We start from the raw sequence: 19642 nt of genomic DNA, 5'->3' as shown, positions 1-19642 counted from the left end.
AACCTCAGATTTTCTCACATTATATTCTATCTGCCAATTTTTTGCCTACTTGCCTAATCTTTTATATCTCTCTACACCTCGTCTTTCCACCAATTTTTGTGTCATCTGAAACTTGCCATTTATAAGTAGTGTCATTCTGAAGGATGGAAAAGTAAAAGTAAAGATATGGGGAAAAAAAATCTTAAATTCAATAAATTCTTTTCATTTAATTGTATCTGACTACCTGTACATCATTAGTACTTGTTCTTCCCAATTTTGCAACAGGATTTGGGTGGCCAAATGGGGATATCAGCAGAGATGACTGGATGTGTAATTTCCTGATATTGATTGTTGTGTTCAATTATGTTATTCCAACCATCAGCAATTTTGCTGAGAATGAAAAACGTGGGACTCAATAACCAATCCAATTCAGAAAAAAATGGCCAATTAAGCCTGTTGACAAGTTTGCTGTCAGTTCATTAATATTCATGAGAAGGGTCAGGGACCATGTTGGATCTAAAAAATCTTGTGGTGCAATGCTAGGGTTCCAGCCTTTGGGCTAGAAAATCAGGGTTCAAATCAAACCTGCCTCAAAGGTGTGTCATAACATGTCTGAGCTACATGTACTGTAGTCCAAACAGGTAGAGGCAAAACAGTGTGCATCCAGGCATGGCCACACAGTTCAATTATAGGGGGTCACAGAAAAGTGTGGTTGAGAGGGTCATTCAGCCATTGAGTCTTCGAGTGGGCAAGGTTAGTGAGCATTTAATCTGTGGTGAACTCAGGGAGTTAAGAATATGGTCTTCCAGAGATCATGGCCTCACAAGGAAGTGGCATAGTAGTTCAGTGAATGCAGCTGACGGCAAGCAAGTGAACAGCTATACGTGGGTTCACTGTAATTGGAGACAGGGATGAGTTACAACAAGGATTAACATCCTTGTGAGCAGGTACAGAGCCCAGGACACATACAGGAAGGAATGCGGACTGAATTATGAGGTGCTTGATTCCCTGTCACCCCCTCAACTTCACTGGGAAAGAGAACACCAGCCATTTAACAGGATTACTGCGACAGGTCAACAACCCCCAGCACTAGATCATTTTAGTCACTTCAGAGATTGCACTGAATGTCAAACTGGCTCACCCAACCAGGAGTTCCAAGGTGGGGGCTGCTTGGGGTTTAGAAGGCCATTGGTGGACGGTAATCTAGGAAGGCAAAACCATGGGAGGCGTTCCAGTGACGCAAGAGGAGCTGCACAGGAGAGATGTCTTCTACCTGCCAGCAGCCCAACTAGAACAACCTGCCTAGCTGGCTGCTTGACATGACCTTCTCCAGCCAATGTTTAAATCCTGATGGCAGTGCAATGAAGCCCTTAAGTGGCATTATTTAGTCCCTTTTCCACATCCTCCTTCCTTTCTAGTTTTGCCATTAAAGAATAAAGCTCATCCTGTTGCAATGTCTCAGCATCTTCAAAGTAATGATGAAATAAACTTTTACATAATCACAAATGAAAGTAACTCAACTGAATCACTCAGTGCAATGACCAATACATTGGACTTGCCAGCAATGGCCCTCTTGTGGCCTCAGGCAAGGTGGAGGCAGCCTGGCTACAGATATCTGTTTGCCCTTAAGATGCATGTGGCAGATGGTCTCATCGTGGAGGTGCCAGCTGGGGTTGGTACTTCTTGAGGGTGCTGCACTGCACTGCTGTCCATGCAGGGATAGCCTCTGTCTAAGCCCTGCTGCATTGAGGGTCCCTCAGACAGAGGGGTCTATGATGTTATTCATCATGATAGGTTACATGAGGGATGGCATTCTCATCATCACTGGTGATTGCTCCAGTCTGTTGATGGCTGTGTGGATTGCTGGAATCATCACCAACTGGGCTGCAATTTGCACCGACTCCCAACACCTTTGCATCAGCACTGCCACTGGCTGTCAATGCTATACAGCACTAGATGCATTCAGTGCATGTCAGTACAGTGTTCCTCCATCTACCAAGTGCTGTGGTATATAGCTCTCCATCAGGTTGGCCACTTTCAATACAGGGGTTCGCGTGTTCTGCACTGAGCCATGATGCTGCACATAAACTCAACAGGCTCTTCCATCCTCAACCATTGACTTTGTATGACCTTAGGGAACTCTGACATGTAAAAACACATCTGTTGCTGCTGGTTTAGATAGCAAAGCCTTGCTCTAGATTGCAGAGGCCCAAGTCTGCACTCAACTGGGAAAGGCTGGGCCCATCCTCCATCCTCCAAGGGGACTATTTACAGCATTCTCTGCCTCTCCTGCTGCTCACTAGTGTCTTGCTCTTCACCCAGTGCCATCATTTGTAAATGCACTTGATCCATCACTCCAGGTGTACCTGCGCTTGAGAAGGGCTTGTGGGAGTTACATGATGGTACTGGGTCTAAGGCTTTCCCCTCTCCAAGGACCCTGGGGATGTTGCAGTGGCACTGCCATGCACACCCTCCACAACTGGCTCTGTGTGAGACAGAGGGTAGAGATCAGGAGAACTCACTGAGACAGCAGATACCTCTGCAGAGTTGAGGATTCCCATTCCCTCTGAAGGCTTAGCTTGCTGTCACACATGGAGGAGTGCACTGTTTCACCGCTAGAATTCAATATCATTTCACCTTATCTTCCAGAGATTCTCATTTCACTATCAGCTACACATCTCACAATGTGAAATACTGCCTCCACCACTGCAGTGAGGACTGGGAGCTGGGGCACTCCTTTTCCTGTGTGCAGCCTCTCCCTAGTATTGTGCAGCCTCATCTCCTGCAAGGACAAAAGAGGGAGAGGGGAAACAATGTCAGTGTCCTTCACCAATTCCAGCAGCTCCTTTAAATAAGATGCTGCATCTGTCAGTGTTACCAATACCTCAACAGCACTAGGGGCTTTCAGTGTTGCAGATGGGCCAGGGATAACCCTGGGCACACATTCCTCCCATGTTCATCAGCACCTTTAGGCAGCTCCTTTTGGGGTGTCTGCATCTGGAGGCCTGCGTCACATTGCACCAACCTTGCCAGAATAAAAGAGGTCATCAATTCTCTTGCGGTACTGCACAAGTTCTCCTGAGAACACAGCAGGATTGCAGATGATCTTGCCTGCTTTGGTTGGGTGGCCTTCCCAAACACCCTCCAGGAAGAAGGCTGCTGCCTTTCTCTCATAACTAGCACTGTCAAACTGCACAGCGGTCCTGTTGTAGATGGCTGGCCTCTGCTGCTCCACCTTTCTGTTCTATCACTGTGTCATGACAGTTGTCAGACCAAACGCTGCTGTAATGCCTTAAATTGAGCCTGCTTCTCCAGTCTCCTGCCGACATCCTGTGCCCACTGCTGTTCATTATCCACCAAAGCAAAAAACGTGCTACATGATGGAAAAGTCCAATAACATCAGTGCAAAAGGCAAGGCTGAAGCAATTGGAACAATAATAAGCCAGAAATGTCAAATTGATTATCTATCTTGGCCTCCTCCAGAGATCCCCAACATCACAGATAACAGTCTTCAGCCAATTCAATCTGAATTTGCTCTGTGATATATCAAGAAACGAATGGAGACACTGGATACTGCAAAGGCTGTGGGCCCTGACAACATTTCAGCATTAGTACTGAAGACTTACTGCTCCCCCTAATCAAGCTCTTCCAGTACTGTTTAACACTGGCATCTACTCAACAATGTGGAAAATTGCCCAGGTGGGTCCTGTTCATAAAAAGCAGGACAAATCCAACCCAGTGAATTACATCCCTCACCCCCTCCCCATCAGTCTCCTCTCGATCATCAGTAAAGTGATGGTTCGTGTCATTAACAGTTCAATCAAGCAGCACCTGCTCAGCGGTGCCCAGTTTGGGTTCTGCCAGGGCCACTCAGTTCCTGACCTCATTACAGCTTTGTTGCAAACATGGACAAAAGAGATGAGGTGAGAGCTGTGGCATTTGAAATCAAGACCCCAGTTAACATAGTGTCACATCAAGGAACCCTAGCAAAAATGGAGTTTATTGAACTCAAGGCATAAACATTCAACTGATTGGTTGGACTCATTCCTGGCACAAAGGAAGATTAGTATAGTAGTTGCAGCTCCAGGACATCTCTGAAGGAGCTCCTTAGGGTAGTGTATTAGGCCTGATTATCCTTAATTGCTTCACCAATGACTTTCCTCCATGATAAGATCAGAAGTGGAAATGTTCACCAATGATTACACAACATTCAGCACCGTTTGCAGTTCCTCAGATACTGAAGCAGCCCATTTGCAAATACAGCAAGACCTAGACAATATCCAGCATTGGGCCGCTAACATTCATGCCAATCAAATGCAAGACAATAACCATCTTCTGCAAGAAAGAATCTCAGCAACACATTCAATGGCATTATCACCCATCGATTCCCCAGATATTAACATCCTGAGAGTTACCATAGGCCAGAAACTGAACTTGACCATTCATTTAAATACTATGGTCACAAAAGCAGGTTGGAGGCTTGGAATCCTTTCGCAAGTAACTCATCTCCTGACTCCTGAAAGCCTATCCAACATCTACAAGACACAAGTCAGCAGTGTGATGGAATACTCCTCAGTTCTCTGGATAAGTACAGCTGCAACGACTCTCAAGCAGCTTGACAAATCAGCTCACTTGATTGGCACCACATCCATAAACATTCATTCCCTCTATCACTGACACTCAGTAACAGCAACATTTCCCATCTATAAGATACAATGCAGAAATTCGCCAAGGCTCCTTAGACAGCATCTTCCATATTCACAACCACTTCCATCTAAAAGGACAAGAACATCATCATCTGCAAGCTCCCCTCTAAGCCATTCACTATCCTCACTTGGAAATATATCACTTTTCCTTCAAAATATTGGAACTCTGTCTCTAATGGCCTTGTGGAAAAACCAAATGGACTGCAGCGGTTCAAGAAGGCAGCTCACCCCAGCTTCCCAAATGCACAAGGTATGGGTAAGAAATGCTGGACTAGCCAACATTATCCACATTCTATGAATTAAGCAAAAATGCTGCTCTTCTGTGAATTAGACTGATCTCAGCAGAAACCCTGACCTATAATTACTTTGGACCTGGAAATGGCCCCATGAACAGGGTTGTTACTTTGGTTTCCATTGTAGGGTCATTATTATCAATATTATTATCAGCATATGTAAGGTAGAGGAGGATGGCATCTGACAAATCCCTTGTCAGTATATATAAGGAAAATAGGAGGGAACTTAAACAAGGAATTAGAAGGGCTAAAAGAGGTCATGAAAAGTTGTTAGCAACCAGGATTAAAGAGAATTAAGGAGAATCCCAAATAGAGTAGCCAGGGAAAGGGTTGGCCTACTCAAGGACAAAAGAGGGAATGAATGTGTGAAGAAGAGGTAGGTGAGGTATTAAGTGAATACGTTGTATCGGTATTCACTGAAGAGAAAGAATTTGTGGAGGATGATCTCAGGAAAGGGAGTGTCAAATTTCTAGGCCAAGTTGCTATTAAAAAGGAAGAGGTGTTATGCATCTTAAAAGGCATTAAGATAAATAAGTCACCAGGCCCTGGTCAGATCTATTCCAGAATATTGAGGGAGGCAAGAAAACAAATTGCTGGAGTGTTTTCAGAGGATACAGCAGGATATAGATCAGTTGGAAGCATGGACAAAAAAATGGCAGATGGAGTTTAATCTAGACAAATGTGAGGTGATGCATATTGGAATGTAAACTATAATGCCTTTGCTCTAACCCTGAAAAATTACTGCCTAGCAACTGTATCAGTGTAAACCCAGAAAATGCTGGAAGTATTTAACAAGTCCACCATATCTATTGAGAAGACATCAACAATTTTTCATCAAGTACATTTTTTCCAAACTATAACAATGCTCAATTCTTTTGCCATCTGACCTACAAATGTTTTTATCCCCACTGACAAGTAAATTTACTGTATCCATTGCTCTTGATGCAGTCTCCTCTACATAGTGGAGACAGGATGCCTACTCGCAGAACTCTTCACAGAACATCTCTAGCACACCCGCACCAACCAACCCCACTCCCACTCCGCCAAGGATGTGCAGATCCTGGGCCTCCTCCACCGTCACTCTCTAACCACTCGATGCCTGGAGGAAGAACGCCTCATCTTCCGCCAATCCCATAGAATCAATGCGGATTTCACCAGTTTCCTCATTTCCCCTCCCCCCACCTTATCCCAGTTCCAACCTTCCAACTCGGCACCACCTTCATGACCTGTCCTACTTGTCCATCTTCCTTCCCACCTATCCACTCTACCCTCCTCTCTAACCTATCACCTTTACCTCCTCCTCCAGCTATCTAATGCTCTCTCAACTACCTCCCCTCCCCCCAGCCACACCCCTCCCATTTATCTCACCACCCCCTTGGCTTACAGCCTCATTCTTGATGAAGGGCTTTTGCCCGAAATGTCGATTCTCTTGCTCCTCAAATGCTGCCTGACTGGCTGTGCTTTTCCAGCATCACGTTCTCAACTATATACTTATTGGGTCCTAACAAATCCAAATTCTCCACTTAATGTATTAAAAAAAATCAGCAGGTCAATGAAGACCATGATGCCTCATTTCCGGAAAGACTATTGATCTTAGTCCAGTCATTAGTATTTGCATCACTAATTTTACCTGTCAGGATTTGTGATTGATGTGGGAAAGAAGTCTTCATTTTCCCATTTATGATAGATCTTCTGAGAGAAACATATGCATACAGATCAGTCAGACTGGTATTTGAATCTGGACCCATAGTCAGGTAAGTGTTCACATATTGTAATATTGAGCCAAATCCCAGTATTTCCCAAACCTTTGTTTATTATATGATAACATGTTTAAAGTTAGCCTTCAGAATGTCTCCAAAGTTTACCTTCTATATAAAGTTCTGCAGATGATGTGTCTGATCCATATATATTTGAAGCCAAGCAAGTGTAGCGTCCCGTATCCTCCTCAAAAGCCTCAGAAATGGTCAGTGTGTAATGTTTACCGTCATAACCAATCTGAATATCAGGTGAATTCTTGAGCTCCTTTCCTTCACAATACCACCTACAAAGAAATATTAAATTCCACTTTTGAAACAGCCACAAGACAGTATGAAAAACAGATCATTAAAAATTCAAAAGGTCACTTCAGGTAAGTGCATCAACACAAACAGAAATCATATTTGCGACCAACTTTAAGGTATAATTTCGATTATGAGTACAATCTACTTATGATGAGCAACATGACATTAAAGGCTGGGTTCATTTGCCCTGATCCAGCTGACACTAATTCAAACTTATTCTGTCTTTTGCAAAAGTTTCACAGCAACTGAGTCTTGGACCAAGAGCTACACAAAAACATTGGCAGTGGCCATGGAAGTGCTGGTAAGGCAATATATTACATGGTCTAGTTCCAATACAGAATCCAGAAAATATATTCGCATATCCAACAAGGTTCAATATGCTTGAGACAAGGCTTAAGAAAATCTCTAAAAATCTCAGATCTTCATGTTGCAATTCAAAAGTTTAAGAAGAATATATGTGTAGATTTCAGTATATTCTGCAATTAATAAGCTTCCTGATAGACCTTTCCCATAAATGGCTGATAAATGCAAGAGTTAAAGGATTAGTTGACGAAGCTGTATTCATAAGGTAATGTATTAAAATGGTGGCATAATATTAAAACCAGATATTATCAGGACCAGGTTTAGAGCATACAGAAAGCACAGAATTTCACAACATGCACTGCAGGTTGTAATAGTTGCTGTTACAGAATATGATTCAAATGGACTAGGAAATATTAATAAGATGTGCAGGTCCAAAGATGTGCAGGTTAGGTGAATTGGCCATGCTAAGTTGCCTGTAACATTAGGTGGATTAGTCAGGGGTAAGTGTAGGGGAATGGATCTGGGTGGGTTGCTCTTTGGAGGGTCGGCGTGGACTTGTTGGGCTGGAGGGCCTGTTTCCACACTGTAGGGAATCAAATTGAATCTAATCTAATCTAAAGACACTAAGTAGTCATGAAATTTGGGCTCTGAATATATTATAAATATATGAAGACGAAGAGAAAGACAGGCAAGATTGTCCAGTCCACCAAGTTCCTCCCAGTTAAAATGCTCCATCACTCTGGAGTCTCATTCATCACAAGATTCAAACACTCACTTGAGCCTTCAACGCTGCTCTTTCATGCTCATCATTATTACCACCATCATGAGCCATTCCATCAAAATAGGCACATGCTGATAGGTCAGAGATCTCTGATGAACCCCTTTTCTTTTTTCTTGTAGGAGAATATTCCTTACAACTAGTTGTCACCAGAAGAGGTCGATCATAGCTCCAAAACCCTTTCCACCCTTGCAGAAAGTATTCTGGCTTTGATAGATAGATTTAGTAAGGCAAAGAGATGCACAAAGATACAGAGGACAATGATGTGTCCATTGGCAGTCAGGAAGGTCGTCAAAATCCACATTTGGACAGGAGGGTCTTGATAATGGTCTTGTGGTCCAACAGTGATAGGGTAGGGGAGGAAACAGACAGATCTCTGGTGGTGGTGGGGGGGGGGGGGGGGGGGGGGGCGGAAATGGGGGAGACAAAGCTTGTTGAGCTCGAAAGAAACATTCGTGTTCATCTGATCCATAGTAGTGCTGGTGTGAAGACACTTATTTCATGGATTCATTCCTTCCCAACTTCTATTCTACAAGGAATTAAAAATAGAATGAATGAATACAGGTATTTTCACTATAATAATTAAATGACTATTCCACCTCCTGCAAGTGAATTTGTCACCCACCTTACTGATGGCAGGAAAAAGGAAATGACTAAGAGGATGGAAGACAGTTTGGGGGAGAATGGGGAACAACCAGAGGTTGTGGTCTGTGTTGGAATCGATGACAGAGGAAGAAAACAAAAGAAGGTTGTGATCCTGTGCTCAGAAGCGAGCAAAATCTATAAAGGTAGGAGATCAAAGTTAATAATTTCTGGATTCTGAATGCCATGTACCAGTGAGTATGGAATTTTAGGAGAAATTAAGTCAATATATGGCTGGTACCATGGTCTGCGAGGTTAGTCTTTGGATTCTTGGGACTTTGGAAGTAGCCCTGGATCACTTTGCTGTGAGGTTAACTGATGCTATGGATGAGTGTTGACACTAATTTGGTAGGAGCTGGGTACCAGGATAAAACATTAGACAAGAGAACCAAGGCACACTGAGCTATTCTTAATTTAAGTATTATGTGTCTCTCCCAATCACTGGAGAAAGGGGGTATGAATAGGAGACAAGCTAAGATGGGTTTGGAGTGCACATATATAAAGGTACATGGTATGTTAAACAAAGCTGGTGAGCTGTTGGCACAAGTTGACCCATGGGATTAGTAGCAGAGGAGCTCAAGGAATATTTCACATGTTGTTCCCAGGAATATAATCAGGAAACTGAAAGATGCAAAAATTAGTGCGATTGCATTCTTGATAAAAGAGACTATGATAGCACTGTAGAGGAATGATATAATTAATGCTTCAAGGACAGAACTGACTTGATTAGAATTAGAAAAAACTTTTATAAGTCCTATGACATTGTAGCAGTGTTGTTCCTCTGGTCTAGAAGCTCTGGGGTTAAGTCTCAGCCAGGATGTGATGACCAAGGAACGTGCATTCATAATACAGCCAAAAAAGGGTTGAGTATCAACTTGTAAGTCCTTCCAAGATACGCAAAATGGCTGGAGGTAAGAGTGGGAGAGATTCCAGGGCAGCCATGTGATCAAAAACAATTTGAAGCTCTGCCATTACTTGTCATAGTTCCAGATTACAGCACACATGTAAACTTCATATGTTGCCACAGCAACACAGAATCCTCAAGGAGCTAGTTGGTTCAGTTGGACAGAGCACTGGATTAGCTTGGTCTGTACAGCAGGGATTCAAGTTCAGGATGGTGTGGATTGGGATCAACCTCTTTGGTGAAGGTTGTGGCAGTGTGGATTGGGCCTCCCCTTGGGTGGGGAACTCAAGAAGCAGATGGAACATTGAAGGAGCAAGTACATATTTGTGAGTAAATTTAATGATGACATAGTGGTAGGGTGATAAAGAATCAGATAAAATAATGCTAGAGTAATGACAATGTGGCCTTCAATAACCACAAATTAAATCAGGCAGTAGCAATGCAACGGGCAGGGGAATAGTTGGGGGAGAATCTTCTGAAATTTTTACAAGAAAACTGACTAATTGTAATAGACAAGGCATCTATTTGGTTGAGTTGGTATTTGATTCATTTCTCAAAGCAATGTCCAATGACCAAGCAGAATCAAACTGCCTGGCTAAACATTTAAAGAAGGAATGGCAGTTAACTGCCAATCAACAGGTGTATTCTCCATGGCAACAACTCTATTAGTCAGAATCTACCAATCAGCACTCTTCTGTTCTCTAGTACAAATGTTAAGCTTTTTTCCTGAAAATTGTTATTTCTTGTGAAATGCCCTGATGAGTGTGAGATAAAAAGCTTCAATAAAATGTTCACCAGTAATAGGTGCGGGAGTAGGTCATTCTGCCCTTTGAACCTGCACCACCATTCATTATGATCATGACTGATCATCCTCAATCAGTATCCTGTTCCTGCCTTATCTCCATAACCCTTGATTCCACTATCCTCGAGAACTCTATCCAACTCTTTCTTAAACGAATCCAGAGACTTGGCCTCCACTGCCCTCTGGGGCAGAGCATTCCACACAGCCACCACTCTCCGGGTGAAGAAGTTTCTCCTCATCTCTGTCCTAAATGACCTACCCCTTATTTTTAAGCAGTGTCCTCTGGTTCGGGACTCACCCATCAGCGGAAACATGTTTCCTGCCTCCAGAGTGTCCAATCCTTTAATAATCTTATACGTCTCAATCATATCCCCTCTCAGTCTTCCAAACTCAAGGGTATACAAGCCCAGTCACTCCAATCTGTCAACATAATAGTCCCACCATTCCAGGAATTTACCTCGTGAACCTGCGCTGCACTCCCTCAATAGCCAGAATATCTTTCCTCAAATTTGGAGACCTGCACACAATATTCCAGGTGCAGTCTCACCAGGGCCCTGTACAGCTGCAAAAGAACCTTTTTGCTTCTATACTCAATCCCTCTTGTTATGAAGGCCAGCATGCTATTAGCTTTCTTCACTACCTGCTGTACCTGCATGCTTGCCTTCATTGACTGGTGTACAAGAACACCCAGATCTCTTTGTACTGCCCCTTTATCTAACTTGACTCCATTTAGGTAGTAATCTGCCTTCCTGTTCTTGCCACCAAAGTGGATAACCATACATTTATCCACATTAAACTGCATCTGTCCACTCACCAAACCTGTCCAGGTCACCCAGTAATCTTCTAACATCCTCTTCACATTTCACCCCGCCACCCAGCTTTGTATCATCAGCAAATTTGCTAATGTTACTATTAATACCATCTTCTATATCATTAATATATATTGTAAAAAGCTGCGGTCCCAGCACTGATCCCTGCGGTACCCCACTGGCCACCGCTTGCCATTCTGAAAGGGAGCCGTTTATCATTACTCTTTGTTTCCTGTCAGCCAACCAATTTTCAATCCAAGTCAGTACTTTGCCCCCAATACCATGTGCCCTAATTTTGCTCACTAACCTCCTATATGGGACTTTATCAAAGGCTTTCTGAAAGTCCAGGTACACTACATCCACTGGATCTCCCTTGTTCATCTTCAGAGTTACATCCTCAAAAGATTCCAGAAGATTAGTCAAGCATGATTTCCCCTTCATAAATTCATGCTGACTCTGACCTATCCTGTTACTGCTATCCAGATGTGTCGTAATTTCATTCTTTATAATAGACAGCATCTTTCCCACCACTGAGGTCAGACTAACTGGTCTATAATTTCCTGCTTTCTCTCTCCCACCTTTCTTAAAAAGTGGTACAACATTAGCCACCCTCCAATCTGCAGGAACTGATCCTGAATCTATCGAACTCTGGAAAATAATCACCAATGCATCCACAATTTCTAGAGCCACCTCCTTCAGTACTCTGGGATGTAGACCATCAGGCCCTGGGGACTTATCAACCTTCAGACCTAACAGTCTCTCCAACACCAATTCCTGGCAAATATAAATTCCCTTCAGTTCAGGTCCTTCAGCCACTGTTACCTCTGGGAGATTGCTTGTGTCTTCCCCAGTGAACACAGATCTGAAGTACCAATTCAACTCTTCTGCCATTTCTTTGTTCCCCGTAATATATTCCACTGTTTCTGTCTTCAAGGACCCAATTTTAGTCTTAACCATTTTTTTCCCTTTCAAAAAACGCTTTTACTATCCTCCTTTATATTTTTGGCCAGTTTACCTTCGTACCTCATTTTTTTTCTCTGTATTTCCTTCTTAGTAATCCTCTGTTGTTCTTTAAAAGCTTCCCAGTCCCCCGTTTTCCCACTCATCTTTGCTATGTTATACTTTTTCTCTTTTGACTTTATACGTTTCAAAACTTCCCTCATCAGCCACGGCCACCCCTGCCTCCTTATAGGATCTTTCTTCCCTTTTTGGAATGAACTGATCCTGCATCTTCTGCATTATACCCTGAAGTATCTGCCATTGTTCCTCCACTGTCATCCCTGCTAAGGTATTGTACCATTGAACTTTGGCCAGCTCCTCCCTCATAGCTCCATAGATCCCTTTATTCAACTGAAATATTGTCACTATTTGAACTATTTGAACATTTAGCTCAGCACTAAATGGTACTGTGATTTGCAATGTATAGGTAGGTTAAATAAAGACCCATTTAGACAACAGATGCAAGGGAAATGAGTCAAGTGGGCTCCTGTGTTATTAATTCTTAAGAGTCATAAATTCAAAGAACATAAGAACATAGATCTAGGACCAGGAGTGAGCAATTCAGTCCCTTGAGCCTGCCTAAACATTGACTGATCTCATCTTGGCCTCAATTATACTTTCCTGCCTGGTCTCCATATCCCTCCACTTTCCTCATTCCCGAAGAAGGGCTCATGCCCGAAACGTCGATTCTCCTGCTCCTTGGATGCTGCCTGACCTGCTACACATTTCCAGCAACACATTTTCAGCTCTGGTCTCCATATCCCTTCAATCCATTACCAAGTAAAAGTCTATCGATCTCATCCTTAAATTTACTCAATCTCCAAGCATTACTGCACTCTGGGGAAGTGAATTCCACAGATTCGTGACTCTGAGAGAAGTAATTTCTCCTCATCTATGTTTTAAATCAGCTCTCTGTTATCTTCAAACTATCTTTCCAGATTGCCTCATATGAGGAAATATCAATTCTAAGTATACTTTCTCCATCCCTTTTAGCATCTTATATAACTCAATTAGATCTCCTCTCATTCTTCTAAACTCTGGATAACATAGGCCTAATCTGCTGAATCTCTCTTCAGAAGACAATCCCCTCATCGCTGAACTACCTCGAAAACAACTACATCCCTCCTCAAGAACAGGGACCGAAATTGTACGCTATACACCATACAGAGTAATGCCTTGTACAGTTGCAGCAACACTTCCCTACGTTTTGGTTAAATCCAAATTCACCTCAAGTCTTTTGGAGAGTTTTGCCTTAACCTAAGCTCAGTGGATTCTGACACCATATTTTACCAAACTCACTCAGTGAATACTTACCATGCCCCGTGGCATCTTTCTAGTCTGATATCTGGCCTATCTTATCATGCAGCGTTCCTAAAACAACTCGCCACTCAGCAGATTTTCCAGAATTAACCGGCATGCCATGCACCCAGGTCATGTTTACTGTGCACCTGAACAAACACTGTCAGTCTGGAGCTGAACTGCATGATTTCTGACATTCTCTCAGACTTAGCAGGCAAGGGAAATTGATGTCAGGAACTGGGAGATGCTGCTGGACAGGGTCTTAGACATCCTCAGGAACCAGCAGTGGAGGCTATGACACCAGACCATACCAGCCTGCTGCCAGGTTACCACCTGGGTCAGTGCAGTCTCAGCTGTCTGCAGGAATGCCCAGCACTTTAGGAAAAAGGTCCCACAGTAAATAGTTGTGAAACTCACGTTCACCTCCTGTACTACCTGTGTCTCTCTCATTCCATGAGGAAAACAGCCAACAATATGATAGACAGAGTGGAGTCGTGTGGTGTGCTGCCCACAATCAGCTCCTCATCCTTGACTGGCCAGAATTGGATACTGCCCTTGACTTATTGTGTTGGATGCCCTAAGTGAAAGCAATCTCCCTTGACTTAATGGAGGACCGTTTATAAGTACGTCAAGCATTCTGGCTTTGTGTCTGTGCTAAATGCTGTGCACAAGACATCAGCAGTATGAGTCTGGGATTTCCGGCTGAGGGAGGAAATTGTAAAAAGGCAAGGCAAGACAATGCAATGCAGGAATGTTGTGAGCAGCTGGGTAGGGCCGAGGTGAGTGAGCACTAAGCCAGCAGACCAATAGCCTGAAGATGCAGCAAGGAAGTGCGGGAGTGTTTGGGGATCAGGGACATGGTGCGGTGCGTGTATGTATGTGTGTGTTTACAATGCCCATGGAACCTGTCCTGAAATGTTGGTGCCCAGCTTCCAACTTGGAGGTCTTTGCAGCAAGCTGCAAGCCAAATCCATCAGGGACTTACTCCGGTTCCTTATCAAGTTTATCTGGCTTCAGGATTATTTGGGAAGATGAGAGTATGAATAATTATAAGGTGAGTTGGAATATTATATTCACCAATGACATGCAAGTCCTGGGCCTCCTCCATCGCCAAATCCAAACCACCAGATGAATGGACGAAAAATGCCTCATCTTTCACCTTGGGACCCTTCAACCTCACGGCATCAACACTGACTTCATTAGTTTCCAAATTTCCCCTCCCCCCACCTCATCCCAGATCCAATCCTCCAAGTCAGCACTGCCCCCTTGACCGGTCCATCTTCCTTCCCACCTATCTGCTCCACCCTCCCCACTGACCTATCACAATCACTCCCCACCTGAATCTACCCATCACCTTCCCAGCTACCTTCCCCCAAGCCTCATGCTCCTATTTATCTTTCAGCTCTTCCCCCCCCACCACCCCCGACATTTCTGATGCCCAAAACATCGACTCTCCTGTTCATCGGATGCTGCCTGACCTGCTGTGCTTTTCCAGCGCCATACTTCTCGCCCATTAACAAGGTGTTTAACAACCCAATAATCAACTCGCAAATCACAGCTACCAAGTGAGAATTTCAGCTTGTCAATATTTTAAAATTGTCACCCAATTCCACCATATAACCTGCCATAGTCCATGTTCCTCAGATCTCAAAAGATTCTGCCTCTAGAGTTTTACAGCATAGAAGGAGGCCTTCACCCCATCATATTGATGCAGGTCATCAGCACCTATCCACAGCAGTGAGCATTGCTGCCTCACAGTGCCAGGGACCAGGGTTCTATTTCAGCCTCGGACAACTATCTGTGCGGAGTTTGCATATTCCCCCTCTGTCTGCATGAGTTTCCTCCCACAGTCCAAAGATGTGCAGGTTAGGTGGACTTGCCATGTTAAATTGCTTCGTAGTGTATAGGGATATGTAGGCCAGGTTACAAGGAGTTACGAGGCTGGGGGGCGTGGTTGGTGGTTGCTCTGCAGAGGTCGGTGCAGACTCAATGGGCCCAAAGGCCTCTGTCTGCATTGTAGATGTTCTATGATTTTCGTCTAGCCCTATTTTCCCAGCACTTGGGCCCATAGCCTTGTTCACTATTTGACACTTTTATCTCAATATTTCTTAAGTGTTGTGATGATTCCCAACTCTACAAAAATTTTAGGCAGTGTTCCAGATACCCACAACCTTCTGGATTACGTCTTTTTAAATCCCCTCCCAATTTCCTGCTTCTTGCCTTAAGTCTATTCCATCTGATCACTCATCCATTTATTAAAGGAAAAAAGTTTCTCCCCCACTACCTTGCTTATGTCCCTTGTAACTTTTTCCACCTCAAACTCCCCCTCAGTCTTCTCTGCCTACAGGAAAACACTTTTCTTGAGGCTTGCTTCATATCTGAAATGCTCCAGCCCAGGCAACATTGTGGTGAATCTGCATTGCATTCTCTCTAGTGCAGTCACATCCTGCCCATAACTGCACACAGTGTTCCAGCTGTGGCCTAACTAACGTTATATACAGCTCAATTATAACTTACTTGCTCTTACATTCAGTGGCTTGGCTAATAAAACGAAGTATCTGAAATACCTCCTTAACCACTTATCTACCTGTCTTGCTGCTTCCCTCTGATCCTCTGTATTTATTAAGGTCCTACCGTTCATCATACTCTCCAGACTCGTTATTCCTCTCAAAATGCATCACCGCCTTCTTTCAAAATTAAATTCCATTTGCCACTGTTGAGCTCATCTAATCAACCTGTCTGTATTCTCCTGTCGGTAAAAACAATGACTACAGATGCTGGAAACCAGATTCTGGATTAGTGGTGCTGGAAGAGGACAGCAGTTCAGGCAGCATCCGAGGAGCTTCAAAATCGACGTTTCGGGCAAAAGCCCTTCATCAGGAATAAATCAACATTTTGGGCAAAAGCCCTTCATCGGGAATCAGGATTCCTGACGAATGGCTTTTGCCCGAAACATCGATTTCGCTGCTCCTTGGACGCTACCTGAACTGCTGTGCTCTTCCAGCACCACTAATCCAGAATGTATTCTCCTGTAATCTAAGGCTTTCTTCCTTGCTGTTGACTACACCATAATCGTTTGTGTCATGTGAATGACACTGGATTTGTGGATTCTATGAAGTTTTTGTGGATAAGAATAAGTATTATATTGTGTTACATTTTCTACTATACAGTGGCTCAAGATCTGCAATGTCTTTATTTCACCTTTAACATACATTATTGACAGGAACAATCACTGACTGTGATTGTTGACATTCATACTTGTATATGACATTCAATTCAACTCATTCATGACCCTTTACTAAATGTTCAAGCTATTTTTGTAGCACGTTACTAGATAAGTGCTATTTACATACCCAAATACAATCTGCTATTTTTTTTTTCGCTGCTTCCAACACTTCCATAACTTTTTTCCTTTATAACTATATTCTAACACAGCTTAAAATGTTTGTATTGATTCTGACCTTATTGTTCCAATTGCTTATTGTTTGAGAATTCTGCCTTAAATTCCACATCTTGATTACAAGTGCCTCACTGTCAATGAGGCCTGTAGTGGCAATTAATACTCATCATGTGGAGAACACAACAAGAAAGTCTTAGCATCTCTTCTTGTAGTCTTTCAAGATTCCCTTGTTCAAAACCACTGAGTGCCTGATGGAATGACCTGGCCTTTGTAAGCGGAAGTGCATTGAAAGCCAACCTCTGCCCTTGGTGCAGAGCCAACCCCATCTAAAAGGAATAAATCAAAACCATGGGTCTCAGTGCTGCTCCTGGCCTGGTCTCCTCAGCACAGCCAACCCATTTTCACCGACTTAAGATTCTCATTATCAACTTTCCTTTCTCTCTGGCAAATTACCATCCATCCCTCTGTCTGCCTAACTGTCATTCCCTCTCTGGGCTCATCTCCATCTATTTGTTCACTTCTTTCCCCTGCCTTTCCTTGTCTTCATCATATATACCATGTTTTCCTCACTACTATCAGTTCTGAAGAAGAGTCACTGGACCCGAAACATTAACTTTGTTTTTCTGTTACGAGGGTTTCTGAGTTCCTCTGGTAATTTCTGTTTTTGTTTCAGATTTTCAACATCCAAAGTTCTTAGGTTTTTTTTTAGATTAGATTAGATTACTTACAGTGTGGAAACAGGCCCTTCAGCCCAACAAGTCCACACCGACCCGCCGAAGTGCACCCACGCAGACCCATTCACCTAACACTACGGGCAATTTAGCATGGCCAATTCACCTAACCTGCATATTTTTGAACTGTGGGAGGAAACCGGAGCACCCAGAGGAAACCCACACAGACAGGGGGAGAATGTGCAAACTCCACACAGACAGTCGCCTGAGGCTGGAATCGAACCCGGGTCTCTGGCGCTGAGAGGCAGCAATGCTAACCACTGTGCCACCATGCTGCCAATTTTTGTTTATTTTGTGAGAATTTGGACAGGCATTTGTAGGGACTTGGGGATAAAATGGGGCAATGGTACTGACTGAATTATTTTACAGAGAATAGGGCATAGACTCAATGAGCTAAATGACCTCCTTTTATGCTGTGATAACTTTACGGTTTTATAATGATGCAGGCCCCAAAGTGTTTGGATGAAAGTCTTTGTGGAAGGTTGAAAAGGAAGAAAGATTTTGTACTTGCAGGTTACCAGATAATCTTTCTGGTACTCCCTTGAAGGACCTGTTCCTGTTGAGCTATAACAGTGGCACCTACCTGACAATACATATTCTGCCCAGAGAAAAATGGGCAAATCCAATTAATCAATTACCACTCCATCATAATCTGTCAATCATCACTAAAGTGAGGAAGGGTGTTGTTTGCAGTAGTATCAAATGACAATTACTTAGAAATAACCCACTCTCTGATGTTCAGTTTTAGGGCCTGCCAGAGTCACTCTGCTCAATGCCATCTTACAGCCTTGATTCAAACGTGGATTAAAGAGCTGAATTCTAAAGAGGTGGCGAGAGTGACATCAAGACAGCATTTGACTAAATGTGGGAACAAAAGCTGTGGCAAAATAGTAGGAAACAGAATGAACTCTACTAGTTGGAGTTGGAGAAAGGAATACATAAACTAGCTGGATGATATACAGCTTCAGCAGAAAGTTACCTCAGGAATTTGCTGAGTATGGGAATTCTTAGTGTCTCAAGGGTTGATTCATTTCTAACATTTAGTCAAGATTTGCATTTAGCATTTAACTTAACTTTAACCTTACCGTGTAGTTTCTCTGAGCATTAATCACTGGTAAATAAATTGTTTGCAGTGACAGCTAGATAATTGTAGAAATTATTACATTGAGATAGATAATAGAGAATGCTGGATGACTAAATAAATTGAGGGTTTGTTTAAGAAAACGAAGGAAGCATATGTCAGGTATAGACAGGATAGATCGAGTGAATCCTTAGAAGAGTATAAAGGAAGTAGGAATATACTTAAGAGGGAAATCAGGAGGGCAAATAGATAGCTTTGGCAAATAGAATTAAGGAGAATCCAAAGGGTTTTTACAAATATATTAAGGACAAAAGGGTAACTAGGGAGAGAATAGGGCCCCTCAAAGATCAGCAAGGTGGCCTTTGTGTGGAGCCACAGAAAATAGGGGAGATACTAAATGAATATTTTGCATCAGTATTTACTGTGGTAAAGGATATGGAAGATATAGACTGTAGGGAAATAGATGGTGATATCTTGCAAAATGTCCAGATTACAGAGGATGAAGAGCTGGATGTCTTGAAACGGTTAAAGGAGAATAAATCCCCAGGACCTGATCAGGTGTACCCGAGATCTCTGTGGGAAGCTAGAGAAGTGATTGCTGGGCCTCTTGCTGAGATACTTGCGTCATTGATAGTCACAGGTGAGGTGCTGGAAGACTGGAGGTTGGCAAACGTGGTGCCACTGTTTAAGAAGGGTGATAAGGACAAGCCAGGGAACTATAGACCAGTGAGCCTGACCTCGGTGGTGAGCAAGTTGTTGGAGGGAATCCTGAGGGACAGGATGTACATGTATTTGGAAAGGCAAGGACTGATTCGGGATAGTCAATATGGCTTTGTGCGTGGGAAATCATGTCTCA

At 43.2% G+C, this 19642-nt stretch overlaps 1 protein-coding gene across 7 annotated transcripts in view; it reads right to left on the bottom strand.

Annotated features, from left to right (window-relative positions):
- The window catches only part of mypn (myopalladin), a 304790-nt gene that overhangs the window by 170371 nt on the left and 114777 nt on the right, over window positions 1–19642 (bottom strand). For 6 of the 7 annotated variants that reach the window (XM_072557964.1, XM_072557967.1, XM_072557968.1 and 3 more), the window contains exon 3: window positions 6844–7019. The exons of the other annotated variant lie outside the window; for it this stretch is intronic. In XM_072557964.1, coding sequence (XP_072414065.1) covers window positions 6844–7019 — 176 coding nt within the window. The remainder of the gene's footprint in view (window positions 1–6843; window positions 7020–19642) is intronic. 7 annotated transcript variants of the gene reach the window in all.

Source organism: Chiloscyllium punctatum, chromosome 38 (genome assembly GCF_047496795.1).
Source record: "Chiloscyllium punctatum isolate Juve2018m chromosome 38, sChiPun1.3, whole genome shotgun sequence".
Taxonomy (NCBI): Eukaryota; Metazoa; Chordata; class Chondrichthyes; order Orectolobiformes; family Hemiscylliidae; genus Chiloscyllium; species Chiloscyllium punctatum.
This window is presented reverse-complemented; position numbering and strand designations above follow the sequence as displayed.